This window comes from Melozone crissalis, unplaced genomic scaffold (assembly GCF_028551555.1).
Source record: "Melozone crissalis strain CALT ecotype California unplaced genomic scaffold, PUWL_Pcris_2 ptg000006l_1, whole genome shotgun sequence".
Taxonomy (NCBI): Eukaryota; Metazoa; Chordata; class Aves; order Passeriformes; family Passerellidae; genus Melozone; species Melozone crissalis.
The window spans coordinates 5,320,332-5,343,664 of record NW_026535784.1 but is presented as its reverse complement, the minus strand read 5'-3'; the positions used below and the strand labels follow the sequence as shown (position 1 = coordinate 5,343,664).

General features: G+C 41.5%; 1 protein-coding gene across 1 annotated transcript; it reads left to right on the top strand.

Annotated features, from left to right (window-relative positions):
* The first annotated feature begins 262 nt into the window (after window positions 1-262).
* SLC34A2 (solute carrier family 34 member 2) lies at window positions 263-18,192 on the top strand. Its single transcript, XM_054295788.1, has 13 exons — window positions 263-316; window positions 6,030-6,144; window positions 6,247-6,384; window positions 6,858-6,986; window positions 7,859-8,002; window positions 8,682-8,793; window positions 9,884-10,079; window positions 10,795-10,890; window positions 13,581-13,701; window positions 14,425-14,592; window positions 15,968-16,084; window positions 16,173-16,297; window positions 17,617-18,192. Exons 2-13 carry the CDS (start codon window positions 6,039-6,041, stop codon window positions 18,190-18,192), a joined length of 2,028 nt encoding a protein of 675 aa, XP_054151763.1. The 5' UTR covers window positions 263-316; window positions 6,030-6,038.
* The last annotated feature ends 5,141 nt before the right edge of the window (window positions 18,193-23,333 follow it).

Sequence of the window (23,333 nt, the reverse complement as noted above, 5' to 3'; positions counted from 1 at the left end):
TGGAACAATTAGTTCTCCAGCACTCACATGAGCACATTTGTAACTTGTACTTAAATGCTGATGGGACATTTTTTAGAATGTGATAAGTGTGAAATAACCCATAGTTTTATCAGTGGTGGTTGCTGCCCACTCCTGCAAAAAAAAGTTTTATTGTGATCATTAAGTTGCAGGTAGGCAGTGCCTCTGGACTGTAAAATAGGAATGTTAGTGTGCAGTGATGAAAGCAAACTTTGCTCAACACCTGTCTATATATATTGCAGGTTTCAGTGGCTGCCCAGTTGATCCGTTCACTCTATTGTCTCGGAATTAAGTCGTGGTAAGTAAAAGCAACTAAGACTGAGTTTTCTTTTCTTCTCTTTTGAACTTTTTAAGCTTGCAAATCTAAAGCTCTGCTTTTGCAGTTCAAGAAATAGCGAAAGGGAGGTAATAGGGGTACTGGAGTGGCAAGTGAAATGTCATCCTCTTGTTAATATTTTTACCTTGTTTTCCTTTAACTGCATCTATGTTTTAAGGAAGTGATAAAAAACATAGCTCTGAAAATAAACTGTGCTTTTTTTCTGCAATTAGCTAGGTTTATTCTTATTAAATGTGATAAAGAAATAAAATATTTTGTTAGCAGCTGCCAAAAAACCACCCCCCCCCCCCCAAAAAAAAAAGTCTATATCAAGAGAAGGTATTTGTTTAACTATTATTTGAAAAGAAGTGAGATTTTAAGTCATAGTGATCAGTGGTATTGGATAATGGAAAATGTCTAGGATATGATTAATGAAACATTGGAAGGAAATACGGTCAGTTCATGTGTTAAGCATAGATCTTCTGTAAGGGCTGTGTGCCTCACCACGGCCGTGTCAGGCTGTTCTCGATGGAAACATTTTCTTATGCTAATTTGGTTTGATGCATGGAGGTAAAAGGAATACATTAGACTCTGATGTAGTTTGCCCAACAAATGTGGCAGCAGGCAGAAATCAGCTGGTTTCTCAGTAACTTTTATTATCAGCTCTTCCATTAGATCAGTAAGTCTTTTTAACGTCTTTTTGTTTTCCTTTCTTTATTCTTTACTGTGTATTTTATCTATGGGATGGGGTAGGTCTGTACTATTTCTTTGTTGGTAGAGTTATTAATTTTCTTGGCCTTTTATTCTGAAAAAGTAATTGTTTTATTTAAATACCTACTAGGCATTTCAAGTAGCTCACTGGTATTTCCTGGCTCTGGCTCCTTGGGGGCAGTCTCCAGAGCTTTGCTTGGTTGTGAATTCAAAAATTAATCTTTGGGATTTATTCTCTCCATGCACATACGTAGATATTAGTTGTCTTTTCTAGTTTGCTTTGTGTGTTTTTTTAGTTTTGTTGTGTGTTAGATTCAGGCTTGTGAGCAATGAGTCTTACAGATCCATGGGAATAAAACTGAGCACAGTGTTTTTGTAGCTTTTGCATATCTCTTTCTGCCTTTACTACTGCATGAGTTGAAAGTTTACATCCCGGCTAAGCCTGCTGACTTATTCAAAGAAAAAGCCCCAAGGAAGCAGCTGGTGCCAGAGCAAAGACAAGACTTGCTCCTAGCAAGACTGAATCATTGCTGGTGTTTATTTAAGTTGTTACTGCTTCTGCTGCACCTGGGGCTTTGTGGCTTCCATGGAACTGGTTCTGGGGCAAAACTATCAGCTGATGCAAAGCTACTGAAAGAATTTGTGCTGGCTCAGAAGCTTTCTTTTCCTGTCTCTACATAATGTGCTTCTATGCTGCAAGTGGTACATTTTGAGAGCAAAAAGACAATTATTTCTTCAAGAAAGTCTGGCATATAGCTTGGTATTTATTCCTCTGAAGTATGTGTGATAAATATTCATATTTACTAAGTCATATATTTGGATACCAAGCTAATGGTATCCAAAGCTAATAAATCCCTTTTTAAGATAAAAACTTTAGTGCTGTGGTGAATGATAAGGAAGTGAGGTACTTTAGTAGAAAAGCTGAGACAGAAGGAGGGAATGAGAGGGAGAGAGAATGGGGAAAGCCTGAACCCAAAATCTGATATGGAGCTGCTTAAGCAGCCTGTAGGTGCATGTTTGGTCACGTTGGTGGTTGTAGTTATTATCAGTTAGTTTTGAAAATACTTCTCTTTCCTTCAGTACTTTTTATTTTATCTTGTTTTGACTGGGTCTGTTCCCCAGGAGTGAGATTTCTTTAAGGCTTGCTGCTGCTCCATAGTTCTTGTGTGAGGCACAATGTGGCTCACCTTTGGGTGAGCTGTCATGGATGGAGAGATACGAACAATGCTGGCTGGGCACACACAGAGGGTAGCTCATTTAGCTGTGTTAATTCCAGCAAAACAAACAGATTGGCAGCTGTTTCTGATTTAGAACTGCAAAGCACAGAGAGTGCAGCTCTGCAACACAGGCAAAGCTGTTACAGCCCGTGAGTCACTGAGGAATGCAATATAGGGCAGCTGCATGACACCTAGTGTTGCTCAGATAATTTCCCCAGAGACTTTAACTCTTTGAAATGCTGTAATGAGGGAGTATGGACATAAAAACCACAGGAGCCCACTTTGGCTCTGAGTTTTTCTCTCTCACATTTTCAGAATTTGAAGGCCATTGATTTTTCCCATCTATCTCCCTCTTAGAAGGGAGAGGGTTCAGTTTCTTTTGAAGTTAGAAAGGATGTCACACATGGTTAGCATTTTCCAAAGGCAAGGAAAGATTATACTCACGACGAAAGAAGCACACACGATGGTGTGAGAGGATTTGCCACGAGGTTCACTGAAACGGGCTGGATTACACCTTGCCCAGGCATTGGTTTTCAGCCCTTTGCAATATGCATAGCACATTGTGACCTGCCACCTTCCGGAGGAAATCAGCTCCCGTTTCAGCACCGCTCCCAGCAGGTGGATATCCAAAGCACCAATGCCTGTCCTGACGTGAGCTCCGTGACTTCACCCTGGCTGCAGGCACCCTGCCCGCTGTCCTGCCAGCCAAGGCAGGAGCCAGATGCGTGGCACTGAGGCACCTGGGGTTGGGCAGAGCTCATCCCTCCAGTGCCTCATCCAGCAATTGTGGCTCTCCTGCCTTTGGACCTGGACCGGTGCGTCCAGCTGAGCACAGCAAGTTGCTGCAGTGTGCATTGTCATTGGCCCTCTCTCTAACATGTTCCTTTGCATGTGTCTGTCTTTGGTGCTCACAGGTAAACCACTATTAGGGTTTTCATTGTCACTGGTATCTTGCGTCAGCGGTGCTGTTCCTTTCTGCCACAGCTGACGTCAGCCTCTGCAAAGGCGCGTGAGAGCAGCCAGGCAGCGACGCGGTCGCTCGGCCACCCCGCTGCCCTGCTCCTCCACAGCACACTGGCTGGCCTCTGAGTGTGTTCTCAAGGTGCTAATGTCTGTATCTGGGCCAAGAAAAAATTCTTTAAAGGGAAAGCTGTAGAATGTAGATTATCTTTGTAGCACAGCGGTTAATTAACAGTAAGTAGCTGTGGCTAGGACTCCAGCAGAGAGTATCAGGTGTCTCTCCACTATCTTCTCAGCTATTCCTCTTAACAAGAGCTGGGATCTGGGAAAGCTGACAACTATGGGAGGACTTCAAGGGTATACATGGTTCTGCTAGCATCAGTCATTAATACCACTCACACAGCATGGGCCATTCTAGTAATGCCTCTGCAAACCCAAATGCTCAAGGCAAATGCTGTGAAGGTCTCCAGTATTCAATTCTACCTTCTCAAATCAGAGGTTGGCTAGGGCTCATATGAATGACTTTATATACATACCTATAAAAACTTCCTCTACAGAGGTGATTAACTGTCATTCTATGATGTTTAATCACGTAAAGCAAAAACAATAATAATACGTGACGTACCTGTGGGCTCCTGAGCACCTCATGAACATGGGAGATGCTCATTATGGAAAAATGCTCTGCCAAATTCTTGTTTGGAGAAACTTTATTTAGGAGACGTAGAGGCTGATTGTCTGCTGAAGTTTTCAAGCTCCAGTTTCTCCGCTGAATGCATCAGCTCAGTTTCCATGCAGTAATAATGCAGGCTGAATCCTTCATTTCCATACTAAGCGTAACAGAAGAGCTGTAGTGCTGATGGCATCTCTGGGGATGGTGGTGTCCAGCATATTCTGTGTCTCCATGGCTGGAATAAGTTGCAGCTTCACATCTGACTTTCCAATATATTTTCATGATTACATTTCACTTAAGAATCACTTGTGCAGAGCAGTTATTTTTTAATCGCTCTTTAAATGCTGAACATATATAAATGAAACTTGTTTAACAAGATGGAGGTGTTTTTGTCTGGGTGGGGCTGGAGGTTGTTTTGGCATGGATGGAAATGCGAGAATTTGCTCCAAGCAAATGGGAATCCTTGTTGAAACAAGCAAGAATGACTTTCTTTCATCTGTTTGAAGATCTTTGTGTATCTTGGGAGCTGCTATGGGTCTTACACCACAGATAAAGAATGCGAAACGTGTAGTTTTTGCTAATGGAATTGCAGAATAACTTTTCCTGGTAATGTGAAAGAGGAGATACTCTTTTCTTTGTGGAGTGCCAGAAAACAATACCCACCTGTGTTACAGTAAGACACAAGTGATTTTGTCTGTGACTTTTCCTTCCCAGCTAAAGGAAGGAGGAGGATGTGTGGCTTACTGATGTGGGCAGGCACAAAACATTTTCGCCATCAGCTACATAAAGGATTATGATTAAATGAATGACTAATTATACTCCCAGAGAGCGACTGCTAACTGCTGGTGAACCTTGTTTATGGGAGCATGAAACCAGCTCTGGCCTTTGGAGGCACAGGGGGCACAGGGGCTCTGTGTATGAGGGGCATTGGAGGCAAATTTGCTGACCAGGGTTTCAGCCATGTGGGTGCCAGATGTGCTGCTCATGGGGCAGCTCTGACTGCAGCTCTGACTGACTTGTGGGGCAGAGAGCGTGGAAGAGACAGACCTGAAGGTGGGGCTTTCCTGGACAGGGTTCACTTCTCCCATCCTTTCCATGGAGTTTTTGGATGGGCTGGCTGATGCCACCCGGTCTGTTAAGGCAATATTGTGGCCCATATTGGCTCCTATTTCCATAGTCACTTCCCCCTTTCATATCTCTGCCTCTGGCTTCCAATACTGGTGAAGTAAATAGGGAGGACTTTTCCAATCTTGGCTTCCTCTTGTGCCTGGACCAGGTCTGCCATGTGTGCTTGCACCCATGCTGGCAGGATCTGGACATGTGATGTCTCACTTTTTAAGTTATTATTCAGTAATAATAGAGTGCATTCAAATGTGCCCAGAAAGGGGTCAGGGAGGAAGAGGTTCAGAGAGAGAGCCTGTGTGAGATGGGTGAGCTGGACCTTGCTGCTTCCAGCTCAGCTCCATTTGCAGCATCAGCTGTGACTTACAGGCAAATACAGACCTGCAAATGGCCCCTCTCTCTCATTGTCCTCTTCTCTGGGCTCTTCTTCCACCTTGTCCAGGATTCTCCTCTTTGTGTTTCCATGGCAATGAACCAGTAAAGGCAACAAGGCATTGTGTTATCATTCACAACCCAAACTTAGCAGTGCTTTAGGGAGGAATTTTTTTGCTAAAACATTTCTATGTAATGAATTACAAGGTAAAGGTCTGTGTATTGAATTACCAGGAGGTTGCTTAAATCCGGAAGGTGGAAGAAAATAAAACAATTCTCTGACTTCTTGTTGAAAGGAGTTAAAATTAATTAAAGAGAAGAAATGCCTACCTTTTGGAAAGCAGAGGAATATTTGCTTTAATGACAGTTAAAAGTGTATGAAAATATAGATGTGAGATTAAAATATATATAATTTTTAATTGTGTACACAAATAAATAAACTGTGATTAAAAAAATTGAGAAATCAATTTTTCAAGTAGAAGAATAACTCATAAAGTTTAGCAAAAATTTGTGTTCAAGGGAAAATTGCTTCTATTTAATTTTCATCTCCTGTGCTCTTTATCCTTATCATATTTCTCACATGCACTCTTATAAGGTGAATATTTTGACTGCACTTGCATTTCAATCAACACTACTTTGTTAGTCACAGATCATGGCTCCCTGGCCGGAGGTAGAAAAGCCTGAAACCAACAACTATATTGGGGACTCTTCCAAACAAAACCAGAACATGGCTGGGAAAGAAGGAGAAAATCACAAAGGTACTGTGCTCACTCTGAGTTATAAAAAATAGATAGGATTTGGGGATCCTTGGAGAAGATGGAAAGTAATTAAACAATTTTTTAAATGTTCTATTTCATCAGGCAACGTGGCTTCACTTGGAAATAAAGGGGAAATTCAACCTGCATTTTCCACAGTAGCTTTGATAGATGAGACAAGACCAGAAGAAGAAGACCCGTGGGCTCTGCCAGAACTGCAGGACACCGGGGTCAAGTGGTCAGGTAGCCACTTCTCTGTAAATAACTTACCTACATTGTTTTCCCATCGCTTGTCTCATGTTCTTCAAGAGTTAATGGGTTTATAATATTCAGTCAGCCAAGAAAAATCCCAAAATCATGCTTCTTAGCCTCCTTAAAACATGAGAAGGTAAATGAAAAACAGTCCAACACTAATACAGTTTTATATCCAGGCAGCTGTTGGTCTTTTTTTACTCAGAAGGATGACTATAAAACCAAAGGTCAATGTCAGATTTCATAAGGCTTTTGTCACATACCAAAAAGATTTTTTGTGGTAAAAGTAGGCAAACAAAATACCTGCTTCTGCAGTTAAAATGTGATTAAGAACATTCTTTTGGGTTTAATCACACACTGGAGCCATGTCACTGTCTTTGTCCCCACTGTCTCTGTTTGTGCACTAGAGTATTCCAGAGAAAAATTCAAATGATTCTTTCATACATAATGTATTTGTTTTGCAGATCTGGATACAAAAGGAAAAGTCATTCGTGTACTCTATGGGATAGGGAAGTTCATTATGCTCCTTTGCTTACTCTACATGTTTGTGTGTTCTCTGGATGTACTGAGCTCTGCTTTTCAACTGGTAGGAGGTATGAAAATATCTAAAATATCAAGAATAAATTAATGAGGCAGTAAATTTTGTCTGAGATGCTTAATTACAACTACCACTCTTCAAGAACATTCTTCATGTGTGATGAGACACAGATTGAGAAGGAAGCAGCTCTGATTAAACACTGACCTTCAGTTGTTTGAAAGGGTCTTTCTGTCTCAAATTCCAAAGAGCTGATGTAGGGTTATTGGCCCCAATTTCCCAGTAGCTTCCCATTACTTTAGTGACAGTTTAAAAAAATACATCTGTACATAAATCTGTCCCATGTGAAAGACATTTCAACAAGGTGTAATACGAAAATTGTGCTCTTGACCAAAGCATCTCACACTGAAATGTCCCCCAAATCCTTCAAAAGATGAAAACTATTGAAATGTATTTTTTACATTTACCTTGAAGTGTTGAATTCAGGTGATGGACTCAGGAGTGGTTATCAGATAAGTATGTGCACTTCTGTTGAAGTATTTTGCAAACACAGAAAGGTACAGGAACTGAATTAATCAGTATTATAAAAGCATTTCCCTTAATTCAGTATCAAAAAATACCAAGTAATTACATTTAAATCAATGGGTGGTCTTTTGTCCTACAGTCTTTCTGCTGATGGCTGTGGCATTATATACTTCTCTGCAGAGTTCAGCAGGGCTTATAGTCACTGAAATGAGAGAATATAAAGTATCCTCTAAAATCTGAGAAGCTGAGAGTCCAGGACATGAATCTGGATCCCTGGGCTACACGGTACTTTTTGGGATAAAAAATATGATTATATATGTATCAATTAAATGGCTGAATGATCTTGAATTAAACACTGACTTTCCCTTGTACTTCCCTCACTCTGTGAATATGGATTTTTTATAGGTAAAGCCGCAGGGGACATATTTAAAGATGATTCAGTGCTCTCGAATCCTGTTGCGGGACTGGTGATCGGAGTTCTGGTGACTGTGATGGTCCAGAGTTCCAGCACCTCCTCATCCATCATAGTCAGCATGGTGTCCTCCACATGTGAGTCTGCTCACAGAATCTTCCTAGAGATCACTCATAAACCTTGTCTCAGGTGCCAACATTCCCACTTGTGTTCCAATTGTAGAAGCTTTGGGTAAAAAGAATAGAGACTATAGGAAAAGTTTTTCACAGCTGTTTCCCTGATATAAAATCAGATTTTAAAAAGGAATCATAATGGTATTAATACTAGTAGTAGCAATAGTAGTAGTAGTACTAGTAATAATAATAAAACCACAATTGCAAGGAAAATCATTGGAAGCCTTGGCACTGAATGACTTAATTTTGGAATTATCTGCATTGTTTGTCATGTTAGGCAGTTACTGAACTGCATTTTTTTCTGTGACATCATTTCAAAATTCTGCAGTAAGTAGGAAAATGCCTGGGAAAGAAGAGACCTTATTTTCATCTGTACCTCTAACATGTGATGAAAATGGATAACCATGGGCCATAGTGTCAGTGGGGATTATGGGACTATGGGAGTGCCATGTTCCCAGGGGGCTTGATCAAAGCAAACCTGTTTGGATTGAAGCAGATCATTACACTGACATCAAGGGAAGTCAGGGTTTCACTGATAGCAATAGAAGTTTTCATTGAAGCATAGAGCTTGCTGATAATATGATTTTCTTTTGATTTTTTTTTGATTTTTTTTTCATCCATTGTTTCCTTTTCTGTTTCCCAGTGCTGACTGTTAGAGCAGCTATTCCTATCATCATGGGAGCAAACATTGGCACCTCAGTTACAAACACAATTGTGGCACTTATGCAAGCTGGGGACAGGAATGAATTTAGAAGGTATTGTACTTAAACTTTGGATCTGGAAAATTGTTTCCTTCATTTTTGTAGGTCTTCTTCTATATTCCCTATCACTACTACAGCCACTCAACCTTTCTAGATAGGAAAGTCACAAGCATGGCCATGGCAAAGGTATAAAGCTGCCTACATGTATGGCCTTATATGCTTGGAAAAAAACTATATCATGTTCCTTTAAAATTTTTGTGGGTTTGTAAGAATTCACCTTTCTTAATGATCTTACACAGGAATAAATTTTCAAGTGCTCTCACTATACCACCCACCTTTTATTATGTGCCAGCTATGGGAGGGCTGTACAAGAAGTTAGTATTACATAAGTTTGGTCTGGTTTCCTTAAAAGAGATTTCAATGTTGAAGTCTGCAGAAAACCAGAGCTGGTAACTGTAAAGAAATGAAATGTTCTGGCTGTCTGATGTATACAGTGACATCTTTTAGACTGACACTTGACATTGCCACTGAGAGAGCTCATGGAGCACTTGGAGGCTCACTGGAGTTGGGCAGTACACTTGGGAGTGATAGGAGACTGTGGTACCTTGTCATTTCTGCACTGGGCATATTGAAATACTCTTGGCCAAAGCCTCTGAGGGATGAGCTGTGGCTCCTCAGGCTTTGGAGGAGAAGATTGAAGGGACCTGTACAGCAACAGTTTGCAGAAACATGTGGGAGAGCTGCAGAGCCCTCTTGCCCCAGGAGTCAGGGAGAACTGGTCCTGGAGGCAATGACTGGCTGAGGATTAAAAATGTACTAAAAACAGGTGAGAGGCAAAACAAACACAGGCTGTACAGCCACTTCTTTCTTCAAAAAAGTACTCTTGGCAGCCTCATGCTATGGATCACTTCTGTCTTTTCTAGTTTTTCTTGTTTTACTCACCTGTCTGGCTCTTTAATTGGCCAACAGTCTGGAGACAATCTAGCACTCCATAACAAAGTAGCTATTGCATTTGACCCCAGAAATTAAATTATTCCCATCTTGAAATGCCCTTCATCTCTACTTTTATGATTTCATATCTAATTGATGTTATACACATTTTGTTTAATTAAAAGCAGCTCTGTTTTTTAATTTCTTCTTGCAGGGCCTTTGCTGGGGCAACAATCCATGATTTCTTTAACTGGCTGGCTGTGTTTGCACTGTTACCTGTTGAAGTCATTACTGGCTATCTCTTCCATCTCACCAATGTTATAGTTGAGTCTTTTCAACTTGAAAGTGGTGAGGATGCTCCAGAGCTACTAAAAGTTATCACAGACCCCTTTACAAAGCTCATCATTGAGGTAAGCTCTTTCTCACTTCAAGGAAGCTGCCTACCTGATTCAGTCAAATCAAAATGCTCTGAATATGAGAAGGCTTCCAATCCCATCTCTGTGTTCTTGGGGGTAAAGTTCATTAACAGATGGATTCTTCTCTTAATTCACATCTCATAAAGCCCCAGTTCTACGTTTCCAGTTTCTATTTCCCCCACATTTCACAGCACCAATGGCAGACAGGGGAGGAGGGCTGGGAAGGCCGGTGAGGACAAATTCAGCCATGTGGGATGGATGGGAAGGCAGACTCTTGCCTGGGCATCTGCAGGTAGCACTAGCTGAGACACAGCCAGAGGGTCAGCATGGGACCTGATGAGGACACTGAAATTATGGGACATAATCATGTGCATCTGGAGGCCAGGAGGATGCACACATCTTCTGAAAGGACAGTAAATACAGTCAGACAGTTGTGTCAGAGCAGCTGATTAAACAGAAAGGATGAGATGAGGTAGTGGATGATGTGGGGAGAATGAGACAAAGCATTTGTTCATGCACAGTTGTACCTTTTTTTCTGGGAGTAACCCCCCTCCTACCTGTTGGGCAGGAGTTCCAGCATTGGAGTCATGCAGATTTTATATGGTTGAGCTTCCAAGGGGGGTTTATTTGAGTAGAGCTGAACAGAAGTATGTGATACAAACTGAAAATAAAGCATTTTTTAAAAATTCTTTTTATTCTTCCTTTTAAGCTTGATAAATCAGTAATAAATGCAATTGCCATGAACGATGAATCAGCAAAAAACAAAAGCCTGGTAAAGATCTGGTGTGTGACTGAAACCAATGTGGTGAGTATCATGTTAAATTAATTGTCAGGTACCTCAGGAAATATATTACTGATCTGTAGCTGATGCTCCTTATCACAAGATTGTGAAATAAGATTTTTTAACGAGGGTGGGGTTTTTATCAGCAGAAAAAGAATGAAAAAAATTTAATGCAGTTTCTGCTCCACTTAAACCAAGCTTGGTCACCAGTGGTGACCTTGACCTGGCTGCTTTCAGTACTGTGCAGGCCCTTGCCTATCAGAGCTGGTGGATTGGTGCCAAGCCTTCTACTCCTCTCAAACCCAAATGCCTTTAAACCCTGATAGTCTTCCAACTCCCTGAAAGTGGAAAAAGTCTGCGCCACAGGCCAGAGGAAAGATCGTTTCAACCCCCGTTTATCTGCTGATCTAATCAGCTCCAGTCTGACGTGTGTTGGGGTGATCTGGTGGCAGCTGGCTGTTTGCAGCCCTCTTGGAAAAGTGCCCTTGGAGAAAGGCTCCGTGGGGCTGTGTCCTGCTCCTCCCCACCCAAGCAGCCCTGCAGCTCGGAGGAATCTCTTGCCCACACCAACACCCATGAGTGTTTTGGCAAACTATGGAGCTGAGTGTTTGGTTTGCATCGTTCAGCTAACCAGCAATTACAGCATTAAATTCTTTGATTCTCTAATTAGACTATTCTACCTGCTGGCACGTATAGAAAAGTAATTCCTGAAGTCCTGAGGCAGAAGATGCTTAAGGAGTCCTTAAGTATTTCAACCTCCACAGGCCGTGGAGGTTGAACTTGGGTGCTCAGCTGCTATTGAGCGGCGCTGTGGCTGGGCAGTGAAACGCTGCCTGGGAGATGGATGGGGCAGAGCTGTGCTCCCCTGAACCCGCTGGGGTTACAGCCCCGGCCGTGCCTGCGGCTGCCGAGCCCGGCCCGCTGCCCCTCGCTGCCCCCCAGGCACAGCCCCGAGCCCCGAGCCCTGCACAGCGCAAGAAACTGCTCGGAAAGTGCAGGGAAATGTTCATTTCTAGACACGCTTTATTCTGTGTTGCCTGCATTTGGCTGTGTACCTACTGTTCAAGCTTACAGTCAAATTACAAAACATGTGAAACCCCCAAAATTTTGATTTGAAAAAGGAAAATAATTTAAATCATTGCATTCCTGTGAACTTGTTCACAGGGGTCCAAGGATGAGGGAAGAGACAAGGATCTGACTCCATGTTTCAGAAGGCTTGATTTATTATTTTATGATATAACTTATATTAAAACGATACTAAAAGAATAGAAGAAAGGATTTCATCAGAAGGCTAGCTAAGAATAGAAAAAAAAGGAATGAATAACAAAGGCTTGTGGCTCGGACAGAGTCTGAGCCAGCTGACTGTGATTGGCCATTAATTAGAAACAACCACGTGGGACCAATCTCAGATCCAGCAGATAACCATTGTTTATATTTTGTTCCTGAGGCCTCTCAGCTTCTCAGGAGGAAAAATCCTAAAGAAAAGATTTTTCAGAAAATATCATGGCTACACATTCCTACTGGGTTAAACTAATTTCTAGCAAAAATTATTAAACAGACTCATGGCCAGGATAAATACATGCAGACCCCTTATGCTTAAAGCAAAACAAACATTTTGATCTAGTGAAGCTGCTTTGAAATGAAGATGTTTGAAAAAACTTCAAGAAGGTGAGAAAAAAGACTGTGTTGAGTTTGTAAAGGTTTACCAGGTATGGGGTGCCTGGAGCCCAGGTGCTCCCTGGAGTTGTGGGGACACCAGATCCACTCCCAGTTTTGCCCACCTGCATCATCTGGAGAGAGGTACAAATGCAGGTGTTTGTAGGCAGTGCCCAGCAAAGAAATATGATTTCTCTTTCCCCATTTCTGCAAAAGAAAATCACTCAGGCACTTTGGAAAGACGCCTCGTGCTCAGGAGCATGGTTCAGAGTCCATTTGGCTGTCAGCTGCTCTTGTGTGGAAGTACAGCTCAGTCAGCAAGCTCTTCCTTAGTCTGCACAATGTCTTGTGGACCTGGTGTCAGAATGCAGCATGTCTGGCCTAGGAGGGCTTATAAGGAAGCTTTTATTGTGGTGTACACAGAAATTCAGTAATTTAGTAATGCTAATCATAGTGCTTGTAGTGAGCTCTTAGACAGCCCTTGAACATGAAAATTAAAGTAGGAGCAGCACTTCTGTTTCTACTGACATGGAAACTGAGGCACAGAAAATCAGCTGGAGCACTTTGTGCTCATCCAGCAAGAGAGGCTGCACTCGTGCTGCAGCATTCTGACTCAGAGTGCTGTAGTACTCATCAGACCATGAGCTGCATGGAGATGTCAGGAAAGAGGTCTTTCTTTCATCAAGAAAGCTGTGGCAGTGGCTGGAGAAGGAATGCCACTGCCCCACAGCTGCAGCCAAACATGAACCTCACTCCACAGAAACTGTCATCAGTAGTTAAGTTCCTTAGCTATTAGTGGATTGGTGCTATGGTTATTACAACATTTTGGGGCTATTTGGGGCTATTTTAATCTTTAGATGTTGTACTGATTGACTTGGGTAACAGCATAATATTTTTTTAAGAATGCAAAATGTTGCCATGCATTAATGTGATGCCAGCTTACAATTCTGACTTTTTAGCTGATGAATCTTGGTTGTAGTAATATTTGAGAATTCTACATGAGCTTTTGGTAAAGGATTGTAGATGATTGAACTCTCTGCTTTTTCTGGCAATCACAGACACTGCAGAATGTCACAATTCCACCTTCCGAAAACTGCACATCTCCTGAGTTTTGCTGGAGTGAAGGAAATACGACATGGACCCTCAAGAATATAACTGAAGTAGACTATATCACTAAATGTAAGTAGTAGAACTACTCCTGTGCAATATATTTACAGAAGTATATGGATTTCTAATGGTGCTGACAGCTCCCTTCTGAGGTGTATCCAGGAGCCCTGGCCAGTGCAGGGACACGTGGCAGTGCTGCAGGTGCTGCCTGAGGAGCCTGTGCTCTGCTGTGGCTCACAGCTGGAGTTACAGCAGCAGCACCACGGTATCTGGCTGCAGGTGGATCTCTTTCCATGCTGCCTGATACCAGCAATTGAGGTTTCAGTATCATGTCACCCTCGATGTTCAGATGGCTCAGAGCTGCGGTTACTTTGCTGTCATGGTTGCTAGGATATCCCATCCCTATGCATGCCCTGCAGGGCTCTGAACAGCCCTGCTCAGGCGTGCAGCCACCTCTGGGAAAAGCTGACCCACCGTGCAGCTTGGAGCACCCCAGCATTTTCTCCTGCCTTGGCGCTCCTCTCCCTTGCTCATGGTCACCAGGTTCCTGCCTGCCCATAGGACTGCCCGCTGTGCATTCTGTAAGCATGTCTGTAGAAGCACCTCTCCTGCCTCACTCAGACATGGCTTCTGGGGAGGAGGGAAGGTGGCATTTTCCCTCTTTGTATCAACCCCTCCAGTTGTGTTTGCTTTGGTCCAATTTTCTTAGGGGAGCGAACGAAAACCAGAGCGGGGCTTGGGATCACAGGCGAAAATGTGGGTAGGCTAATTCATTTTCCTTTTTTTTTTTTTCAGGCCAACACATCTTTGTAGACTCAGACCTGCCTGATCTTGGTATCGGGCTCATCCTTCTGGCTTTGTCCCTGCTTGTTCTCTGCTCCTGTTTGATAGCCATCGTTAAGCTATTAAACTCTGTGCTTAAAGGACAAGTGGCCAGTGTTATCAAGAAGACAATCAACACTGGTAACTATCTGCTTTTCCTGAGGATTGCTTTTAGGAATGACAAGGACACTGAGCATGTTTATTGATGTCTCCTGTTCTCTGAAAGACATAATAGAATATTTTAAAGAAAATACTATTGAATGAAAATCATGCACACTGCCCAACATTTTCTCTTTCAAGTATTTTTTTCTTTAATTTAAAAATCTATTAGTGAACAGCTTGATTGAGAAATGCAGCAGATTAACATCATTAGAGACCAAAGTCCAGGCTCTGTTTCTAGATGTATAATCATTAGCTGTTAGAAATGTAGATCTCCCATCCTCAAAAGATAGCACCGAAGTGCTGAGATTGTGATTGCCTGCTCTGGCACAGGGCCTGCATATTCCTTCTGAAGTAAGTTGAAAAAAGTATGTAGTAATTAATGATCTTATCCTGTGCTGCTGCCTAGCCTTTCTTCAGCAGGATAAGGCAGCCTTGAATGGTGGCGTTTTTCTGTCTTTCCTGTGTTGTCCAGCTGATTTTTTCAGCCTGGATCCATTGAGTGCAAATGTTACTAGGTTTTTTCACCAGGCTGCTTTTCCTTCATACTCTCTTTAATGGAGAGACTAGGAGCTGTAGCAGAGAAAAGCAGTCCTGGCACAGATCCTACGCTGTGGTTGAAGTGAGGGTGCACAGAAATAGAGAAGGCAGCAAAGTGGTCCCCAAGCTGTCTTCTCCTGGGCAAAGAACACTGCCCAAATTAAAAACAAGGGCTAGAAAGTAAACAACTGACAGCCTCTAGTTATTTAATCTGGGATCTGCTCTGTGTTCCTCCGTGTCTTCCCAGCTGATTAAATCCTCACTTCTCAGCTCTCTCCATAAATCTGCAGACTACAGGGGACATTTGTGCCTAGCTTCTCTAATCAGTGTAATTAGCTGTTCTCTGCAAGAGTTAACAAGTGCATTTTTAGGAGATAATCCACTTGGAACTAGTTAGAGCAAACAACTTGGTTCTCTCAGGATGGTGTTCAGAGCTTTCTGAAGATCTGATCCATGCAGTGGGTGCCTGGTTCCTGAAACCAAGGCTTTTAAAACACCCAGAAGGTTTTGTGTTGACCTCTGAGGAAACACTTCTGGTACCTAATTGTATCACAACACACATGCTATCCTGGGTCGGGACAAATGTCTACCTAGTCTGGAATCCATCTCAAAGTGTATCCAGTGGTGCAAGGCTGTAGAAGGCACACAGCAAACAGGATAAATCAAAGTAATGGAACTGGCCCCCAAATCATCATTTGAGACCCAATATGCAAACAATATATTTACATTTTAAGTGTTTAACAGTCTTCCCTGCTGTGTCATTGTTACATGGATCACTCTGTTATGCTAACAGCAGTGTTCTCCCTCTATTTTTTAGATTTTCCATTTCCTTTTACTTGGCTGGCTGGTTACCTGGCTATGCTCGCAGGGGCTGGTATGACCTTCGTTGTCCAAAGCAGTTCTGTTTTCACATCTGCCATTACACCCCTTGTTGGTAAGTTGTAAATACTGTGCTCTTTATCCCCATGTTTCATCTTCTCCGTTATCCTGAAGCCAACCCAGTGGTGTTTCTTTTCTCGTAGGCATTGGCGTTATAAGCATTGAGCGCTCTTACCCGCTCACCTTGGGAGCCAACATTGGCACAACCACAACAGCTATACTTGCAGCTCTGGCAAGTCCTGGGAGTACATTAAAATATTCATTACAGGTCAGTATAAAACAATGCTTTCCTGACTTCATTTAGAAGTTGTAAGTTTTCTGAAGAAAAACCTGACAAAAGGGGCCGTGATGCAAATGTGCTGTTCATGTTGTTCCTGATTTTGTCTGTGCTATTAATAACAATGCATTCACTTCAACTGCTAGAGTAAAAAGGTTGCATTAAAAATTCCCAGAATGTCAATATATAGCTAATCTTGCTTTTATAAATTCTCTTGATGTGCATGAATTGATTCAGAACTGGGACAGGGGAGGCCACTTGACCCCTGAGCATGGGGTCTTTTCTGCTTGGAGTTCAGTGCCCACATACTGAGAACCCTCTGAGGGTTATTGATTTCTGTAAGCTCTCTTCTGAGGATCCTAAGTCAGTTCATGAATTGTACAGGGACTCCTGTAAAGTAAGTGAAGGTTGCACAATCCTTAAGCTGGCAAGCTTTCTATCTACCCGATGTTGCAGTAAACATCATGGCATCTATTTTTCTCCTTGAAAACGTACTTTGACTGGGTTTTATTGGATTCCTTTTTGTCTCAAACTATTTTAAAAGTGGGAAGCCTGGCTTTGACCTCCCATTTTCCATCCAGTAAAGAACCTGGCACCAGATAACATTTGAATGAATGCTTTACAATTAAGAGTGAAAAGATTATGACGTTTCCTTGGTGAATAGGATGAATGTCTTTACTAGCTAAAATAAATCAAGAAAATTACAGAAGTCATTTTATTGTCCTCAGGCAACAGATGTAATCATGAGAAGATGCTATCTTGATAAAGCTCAGATTTCATGATAACATACTGGTTTTATAATGCCCTTTATAAATAAACACCTGTATTTTCATATTTACTTTAGTCTGATAACAGTTACAAAATTAAAATAGGATAAGGTGAGCAGGGAATGTACTGTTTTGTTCAATATATGCTTATTCTGTCTAAGTGACTCCTGTAAGCTTTAGCAAGTCTGTGCCTTTTAATGCTAATTTTTGTTTAAAAAATTTTTGAAGTATGTGAATCAAAGGATTGTAAAGACCCAAAGACAAAGTCCCCTTCCAGGAATCTCCTCAGTGCCCTATAAACTTATGGCTAATTTTTTGTAAAATCCAAGTTTGTACCATTAAAACTTTCTCTGTAGCCAGTGTGCAATATCAAATTTACGTTTCCCATGTTTTCATTGAAAATTTATGGATGCAGAACCCAATGGTTCCCACACCTTATTGACAACAGTACTGTTTCCTGAGAGCTGGAAGTAATTATGATATGGATAGGAGTATTTAATGGTGTTTTAGCTAATGAACTTCTCAAATGTTTTTTGCTTTCAGATTGCCTTGTGCCACTTTTTCTTCAATGTTTCTGGGATTATTCTGTTTTATCCGATACCTTATACCCGCCTGCCAATCCGCATGAGCAAGACCTTGGGAAATATAACAGCCCAGTACAGATGGTTTGCTATATTTTATCTTCTCCTCTGTTTCTTTCTGTTGCCTTTGTTTGTATTTGCTCTGTCACTGGCAGGCTGGGGAGTCCTTTTGGGTGTTTGCCTTCCCCTGTTTCTTCTTTTTATTGCTGTGGTTGTAATTAATGTTATGCAGAAAAGGAAGCCACATTCACTGCCTGAGAAGCTCCAAAACTGGGATTTCCTACCTGTGTGGATGCACTCCCTAGAGCCCTGGGACAATATACTTATGGCTTCCCTTGCTTTTTGTGGGAAACACTGCTGTGGCTTCTGCAAGTGTTGCAAAGTCAATGCTGAACAGGAGGGTGCCAAAGACAACCAGCTAAAAACTATGGAAGTTTATGAAAACACCATGGCAATGGCTGATGATGAAAGAGGTGGAAGAAGGGCACCAACAGTAGCTTGTGTTGACAAAACAGGCACAAACAACACAGCATTATAGTATTGGATCCATGCATATTAGCAGAGATACAGCACAGGACAGCCAGGCTCATCAAAACCACCTTGGACCTTGCACTGAGGACAGAGTGAACATTTTGTTAGGTTTCTGAAGCCAGTGATACATCACTCATCAAGGAAGGGTGTGAAAACAAGCTTGACAGAGTCCCTAGAATATCTCTGCTCAGTTCCAAAGCTAATGACAGATTTGCTCACAGAGGATCTTCTATGTGGTACCTTCCTCCAATGTTATCAGTAGCAAACAAAAGAAATCCTGATGTAGTCTCATGAAGAGAGGGATGAAAGAAGTGGCAATCAATTAAAACTTAAAAAACCCAATAAATAATGCACTTGTAGAACAGCCTTTCTGACCTACTGACTCAGCAGAAATTACTTCATAATACCTAAGAAGTCCTTGAAATTTAAAAGAAAAAAAAGCAGGGGGGAAGGGGAAAAAAAGGGAAGAAAATAAAAGGGGGAATCCCAATGTTTTCATTGACCTGTCTGCAGTGGTCAAAATGGAAAACAGTAGCTTTCCTAGAATCCTAGAATAGACAAAATCTATTCTATGTATATGAAGGAAAATGAAATGCTGGGACATCCTTCAGAAGCTCTTGGAGTCCTACTCTGGCGTAAGAGTGTACCTAAGCCCACTGGAGCCCTCTCTGTCTCCTCTAACAGTGGGGACAGGAGCTACAACATTTTGCTATCTCAGGCTAAAGACCACAAAGGCAATTGCTGCTCCCTCTGTCTGCTGAATGCTAAGAACTCTGTATGGAGACATTGGGTTGCTACCAAAGGTCTTGGCTGACTGAGGATGTGATTGTGTGGCCATTCCTCTCTCTAGAAGGCCCTGCTCACCATGTAATGCCACAGCTATGGGCTGGTGCAGGAAAGAGGACACGTAGGAGAGGACAGAGCTGTGCCAGCCTGGGCTGGTGCCCAGGGATGTGTGTGTGCAGCTGTGGCTCCATTTGCCTGAGCCACAAAAGGAGTTTTCAGGGTAGCAGCAGAGATTGGCTGTAGTGCTACAACAGAGGGAGCCTGCAGAGCAGATTGTGGCTAACACAGGGCATCTGGCAACGTTTACTGGAGAGAAAGGGGCTTCCACCACCCCTTTGTGCTCTGAACCACCCTACTTGGAGATAATGTGAATTTTACTGGCAATTGTATGTAGCAATCCAAATCCCAAATAAAATCCATAAGGAGTGTAGTCACTACAATGCCTAGCAAATCCATGGGTAGTGCAATACTTGATAGGGAGCTGCTTGTGCTCAAATTTTACCTTAGTGATGTTTTAGTAAATGCTTGTGAGACTGCTCTGAATCAGGGGCTGACAGAAGGCATAATTTCAGAGTCAGAAGATGAACATTTCAAAGAAGCACTCAGTACTTCTGCTGGTTTTCAACAGCTTAGATATTACTGAGTATGGGACAATATCTGAAGTCCAATCACTAATGTTCAAAAAAAAATTAGATGGCTGAGTGTAAACCAAGTGTCATTTAAAGCCCATTTAAGTGGCTGAATTTTAAATTAAATGTGTAATGAAAATGCTGAGAAGACCCTTAGTGCAACAAAGCTACTCAGTGCTGCTAGAACACAATTACTTCTGAATAGTTGTTTTTTGCAGAGCTTGGAATTCAGCAGGTTAAATTCAGCAATCAAGTAAATACATACATTTTAGAAGTGAAAATTGTTTTCATTTACTTTTTTAAGCTAACAGTAAAACTGGCAAACTATGGGTTTGCAAATTTAAACTGAGATTCTAACTTTCTGTAATTGTGAGCCAGTGACAAAATGCTTAGAATCAGAGTGAAATTCCAAAAACATCTAGTTTTGGTATAGTTCTGCTCTTTTGGAATGTAGTACCAAACAGTAGAATTATGTCAAATGTTCTTTTTATTTTCCTTATGCTTCATATAGTTGAAACAATTTTGTCAGCATCTCATTTTTAAAGTGGAATTTTTATATTTTCAGTAATTTTTCTTCATTTTATTCTCACAATTCTGGATACTTTTTGAATCTGTTTCTTTAAACCCCAATGTGCATTTCCCATGCCCTGTTTCTCTGGGAAAATATGAGAAAAATATCCAGAATTGTTTTCAAGTTATCTTACGTTTCCATTGACCACCCATCGAAAGAGGAAACATTTTAGTCTACTTTTACTCAATTCTTGAACAACATGCACCTTATTTTGCCTCTTGAAGTGAAGCCTTCAAGAGCAGTGATAATAACTGTGGGAAAGCAATTCTTGCTAACGAGTCAGGGTAATAATTGTCAGGCATATCAGTACTTTATGGTTCCTCTCTGAAACGTCTCCTCTCCTTGCTCCAGGTCATACCGTGCCATTGTGTTAAGCAGATTCCAAGGAGTATTTCTGTTTAATACAGCATGGTATGTCCTGGTACACTCACCCCCACACTCTTACTAAAAGATATTTACTCTTTATTTATAATTGTTTGAGTGTACAGAATTTTTCATAACTTATAGAGAAAAAGGCTCGTGATTGTGTTATATATTACATATTTGAAAACTATGCAATGTTTATCTATAAAAATGTAAAAAGGCACTACTGTATATTTTGTAATATAACTTTTCAATTGTTTGTAACTGTGTATACTGTGTATTATGGAGACTGTTGGCTCCATCAATAGGTTACTTAAAGATTGTTAGTAATGCAGAGACAGATTTCTTAAAGACGAAAAACAACTATAGACTTTCATAATATGGCTTAATGCACAAGGATATTGAACAATATGTTTCTAAAAGATTTGAATTTTCTGTAATGAGAAATTTTGGAAATATAATATTTCTAAAATACTTTTTTAAACTCTTAAACACTTTATCTTTTACCTCTTTCAAGGACAGTATATGTCTTTATATTTTGTCATGAATGTTCATCTTGTCTGTCCTCATGCATTGAATGTAAAAATAAAGAGAAGTTTAAAAGAATTATTTTCGTAACATCTATTTATAGAGGTGCAGAAAAATAAGTATTCAGACAAACTCTAGCCTGAGCTGACACAATGTGCAAGAAATGAGAAGGATTTTTAGCACTGAGAACTAAAGAAAAGCACCTATGTGTGCTTTTCCCTCTCATTCATTTTCATATGAATGAGAGATTTTTCATATGGAGAAAAATAAAAAATAATTGCTCGGTGCAACTGTGTGGGTCAAGGTATTTTCTGGCAGAGTGCTACAGACTGTCCTTAGTGAAGGCAAGCATGCAAGAGCAAAACCAATGCTATTGTGGCAACAGGATGCATGACAAGTCACCACAAATTATCTGTGTCACTGTACCAGGCTCAGATTCCTCCTGTATTCTCCAGCAAACAGAGTGTCTCTGCAATGCTCCTTATACCCTGTGGCCTGAGTGATGTCTGCCTTATAACTGGCAAAAATATCCATCTTACTCTTTTTTTTTTTAATCACACATGACCTTGTGTGATTGGAGCTTAAAGTTAGCCAGACAGAGAGAAATAAAAAGTGCTCTTTAAATGTGTTAAAGAGTTTTGAAAGTGTTATTAGGCTTCCTAATTATGAGCTCAATAGTAGCTGAGGAACCAGCCCCAAAAAGCACCTCTCATTGCCAATTACACCATGGTTTATTGAAAGGAAGATAGGAGAAATATTTCTTATAACACCAATATTTATACACTGAAGCATAAACTGGCTTCTTCTGTAAGTGCAGTAATCACCCTAGGCCCATAATTTAAAACTTAGAGCTTCTTACACTCATGCATAAATACTGTAATTTACCACCTTCCATGACTCTCTGTCTGTGGGGAATCAGAGCACACCCAGGACACAGGCACACGTTGTGCCACCCACCCCTCTGTTTCCAAACTGCCTGGGACAAAGTTCAGCAATGCCTATCACTATTTAACCAATACCAGTTAAGTCATGGAGCTCTGCACTCATCAGAAGCTTTCAAAATGTGCAAACAATGCTTCAGCTCATTGCCTGTTCTCTGTCCTCTTCCCCTCTGCTTGCAACTTCACCATGCTCTCCACAGCTCCTTTTGGTGCTCCTGTGCTTTTTTAGTCTCTGCTGAAGTGTCACATTCACTTCCCCCAGTTTCAAACTCTTTATAACACTGCACTGAACTGCACCAGATGAACTGTACCACTGTGCAGCGTTCTGGTCAGCCTGAAATGCTGCCTGAATGCTCCATCATCTCTACCTTCACCTCAGCCAGGCCCTTTGGACAGCCCTCACTGTGCCATTGGGAAAGGCTGTTCCCTGATTTACAGTAAATTATTTGGGGGTGCAGCTGGTGTGGTGCCACTGGCAGCAGCTGAACCCACACGCAATCAATAGCACAGGATCCCCTCAAGTCTTTTCAGAATAAAGAGTGAGCCTGTGAAGCACAAATCCACTGTTACAAGAACGGCATTAGCAAGGATACCACACAAGTACCAGAGAATGCCAGGCCACGTTCCTGTTGTGTCACTCAGAGGGCTGTGCTTCCATGCAGGCACTCTGTCTGCATTCAGAAGGTTTTCACTATCTAATGGCCACTCCTGGTGTTGCCACATGCCAGAGGCATGACACTGGCAGTATAAACCCACTCATGATATTTTTACAAAATATTTTTTGGATCTTACTCCCTTTGTGACAATTCTACCACAAAGAGCCATATGAGAGAATTGAGTTTTTCCTTTGCATATTTGATAGTAACCACACTGATTCAATGGAGTTGTCCCTAAGCAGGTCTCCCCTAACAGCTAAGATCTGACTGTTTCAAGAACACACCAAGGGAAGCAGAGCAAAGGCTAGAATTAAACTGTCACAAGCATTGTATCTTACTCAGCACCTGATGAAATTCCCTAATTGCCATTTACACTTTTGGTGTATGAATCTTTTTACATGGCTCAACGTCTAAGGACACATTACCATGACATAAACAACCAGGCTAATTACAGGAGCAGATCTTTTGCAACCAACACCACAGCTGATAGACTGGGTTTTTTTTACACAATGCAAAATGCATAAATTATAGGACATGCCAACAATTTGTGGACAAAATGCTGCCCTTGGTGAGGCAATACATGGCCATAATTGACATTAGGAAAATTGGTGCTCATGTGAGTGAGGAGAACATTAGGCACTATTTTAACTGACTAATGCAATGGCCTCAGGCAC

Bases quoted from the DNA above. Each gene is read 5' to 3' on its own strand.
- SLC34A2 (XM_054295788.1), top strand. From the start codon at position 6,039: ATGGCTCCCTGGCCGGAGGTAGAAAAGCCTGAAACCAACAACTATATT. The intron at 8,794-9,883 runs GTATTGTACTTA...TTCTTCTTGCAG, and splicing joins GACAGGAATGAATTTAGAAG to GGCCTTTGCTGGGGCAACAA. The intron at 13,702-14,424 runs GTAAGTAGTAGA...TTTTTTTTTCAG, and splicing joins AGTAGACTATATCACTAAAT to GCCAACACATCTTTGTAGAC.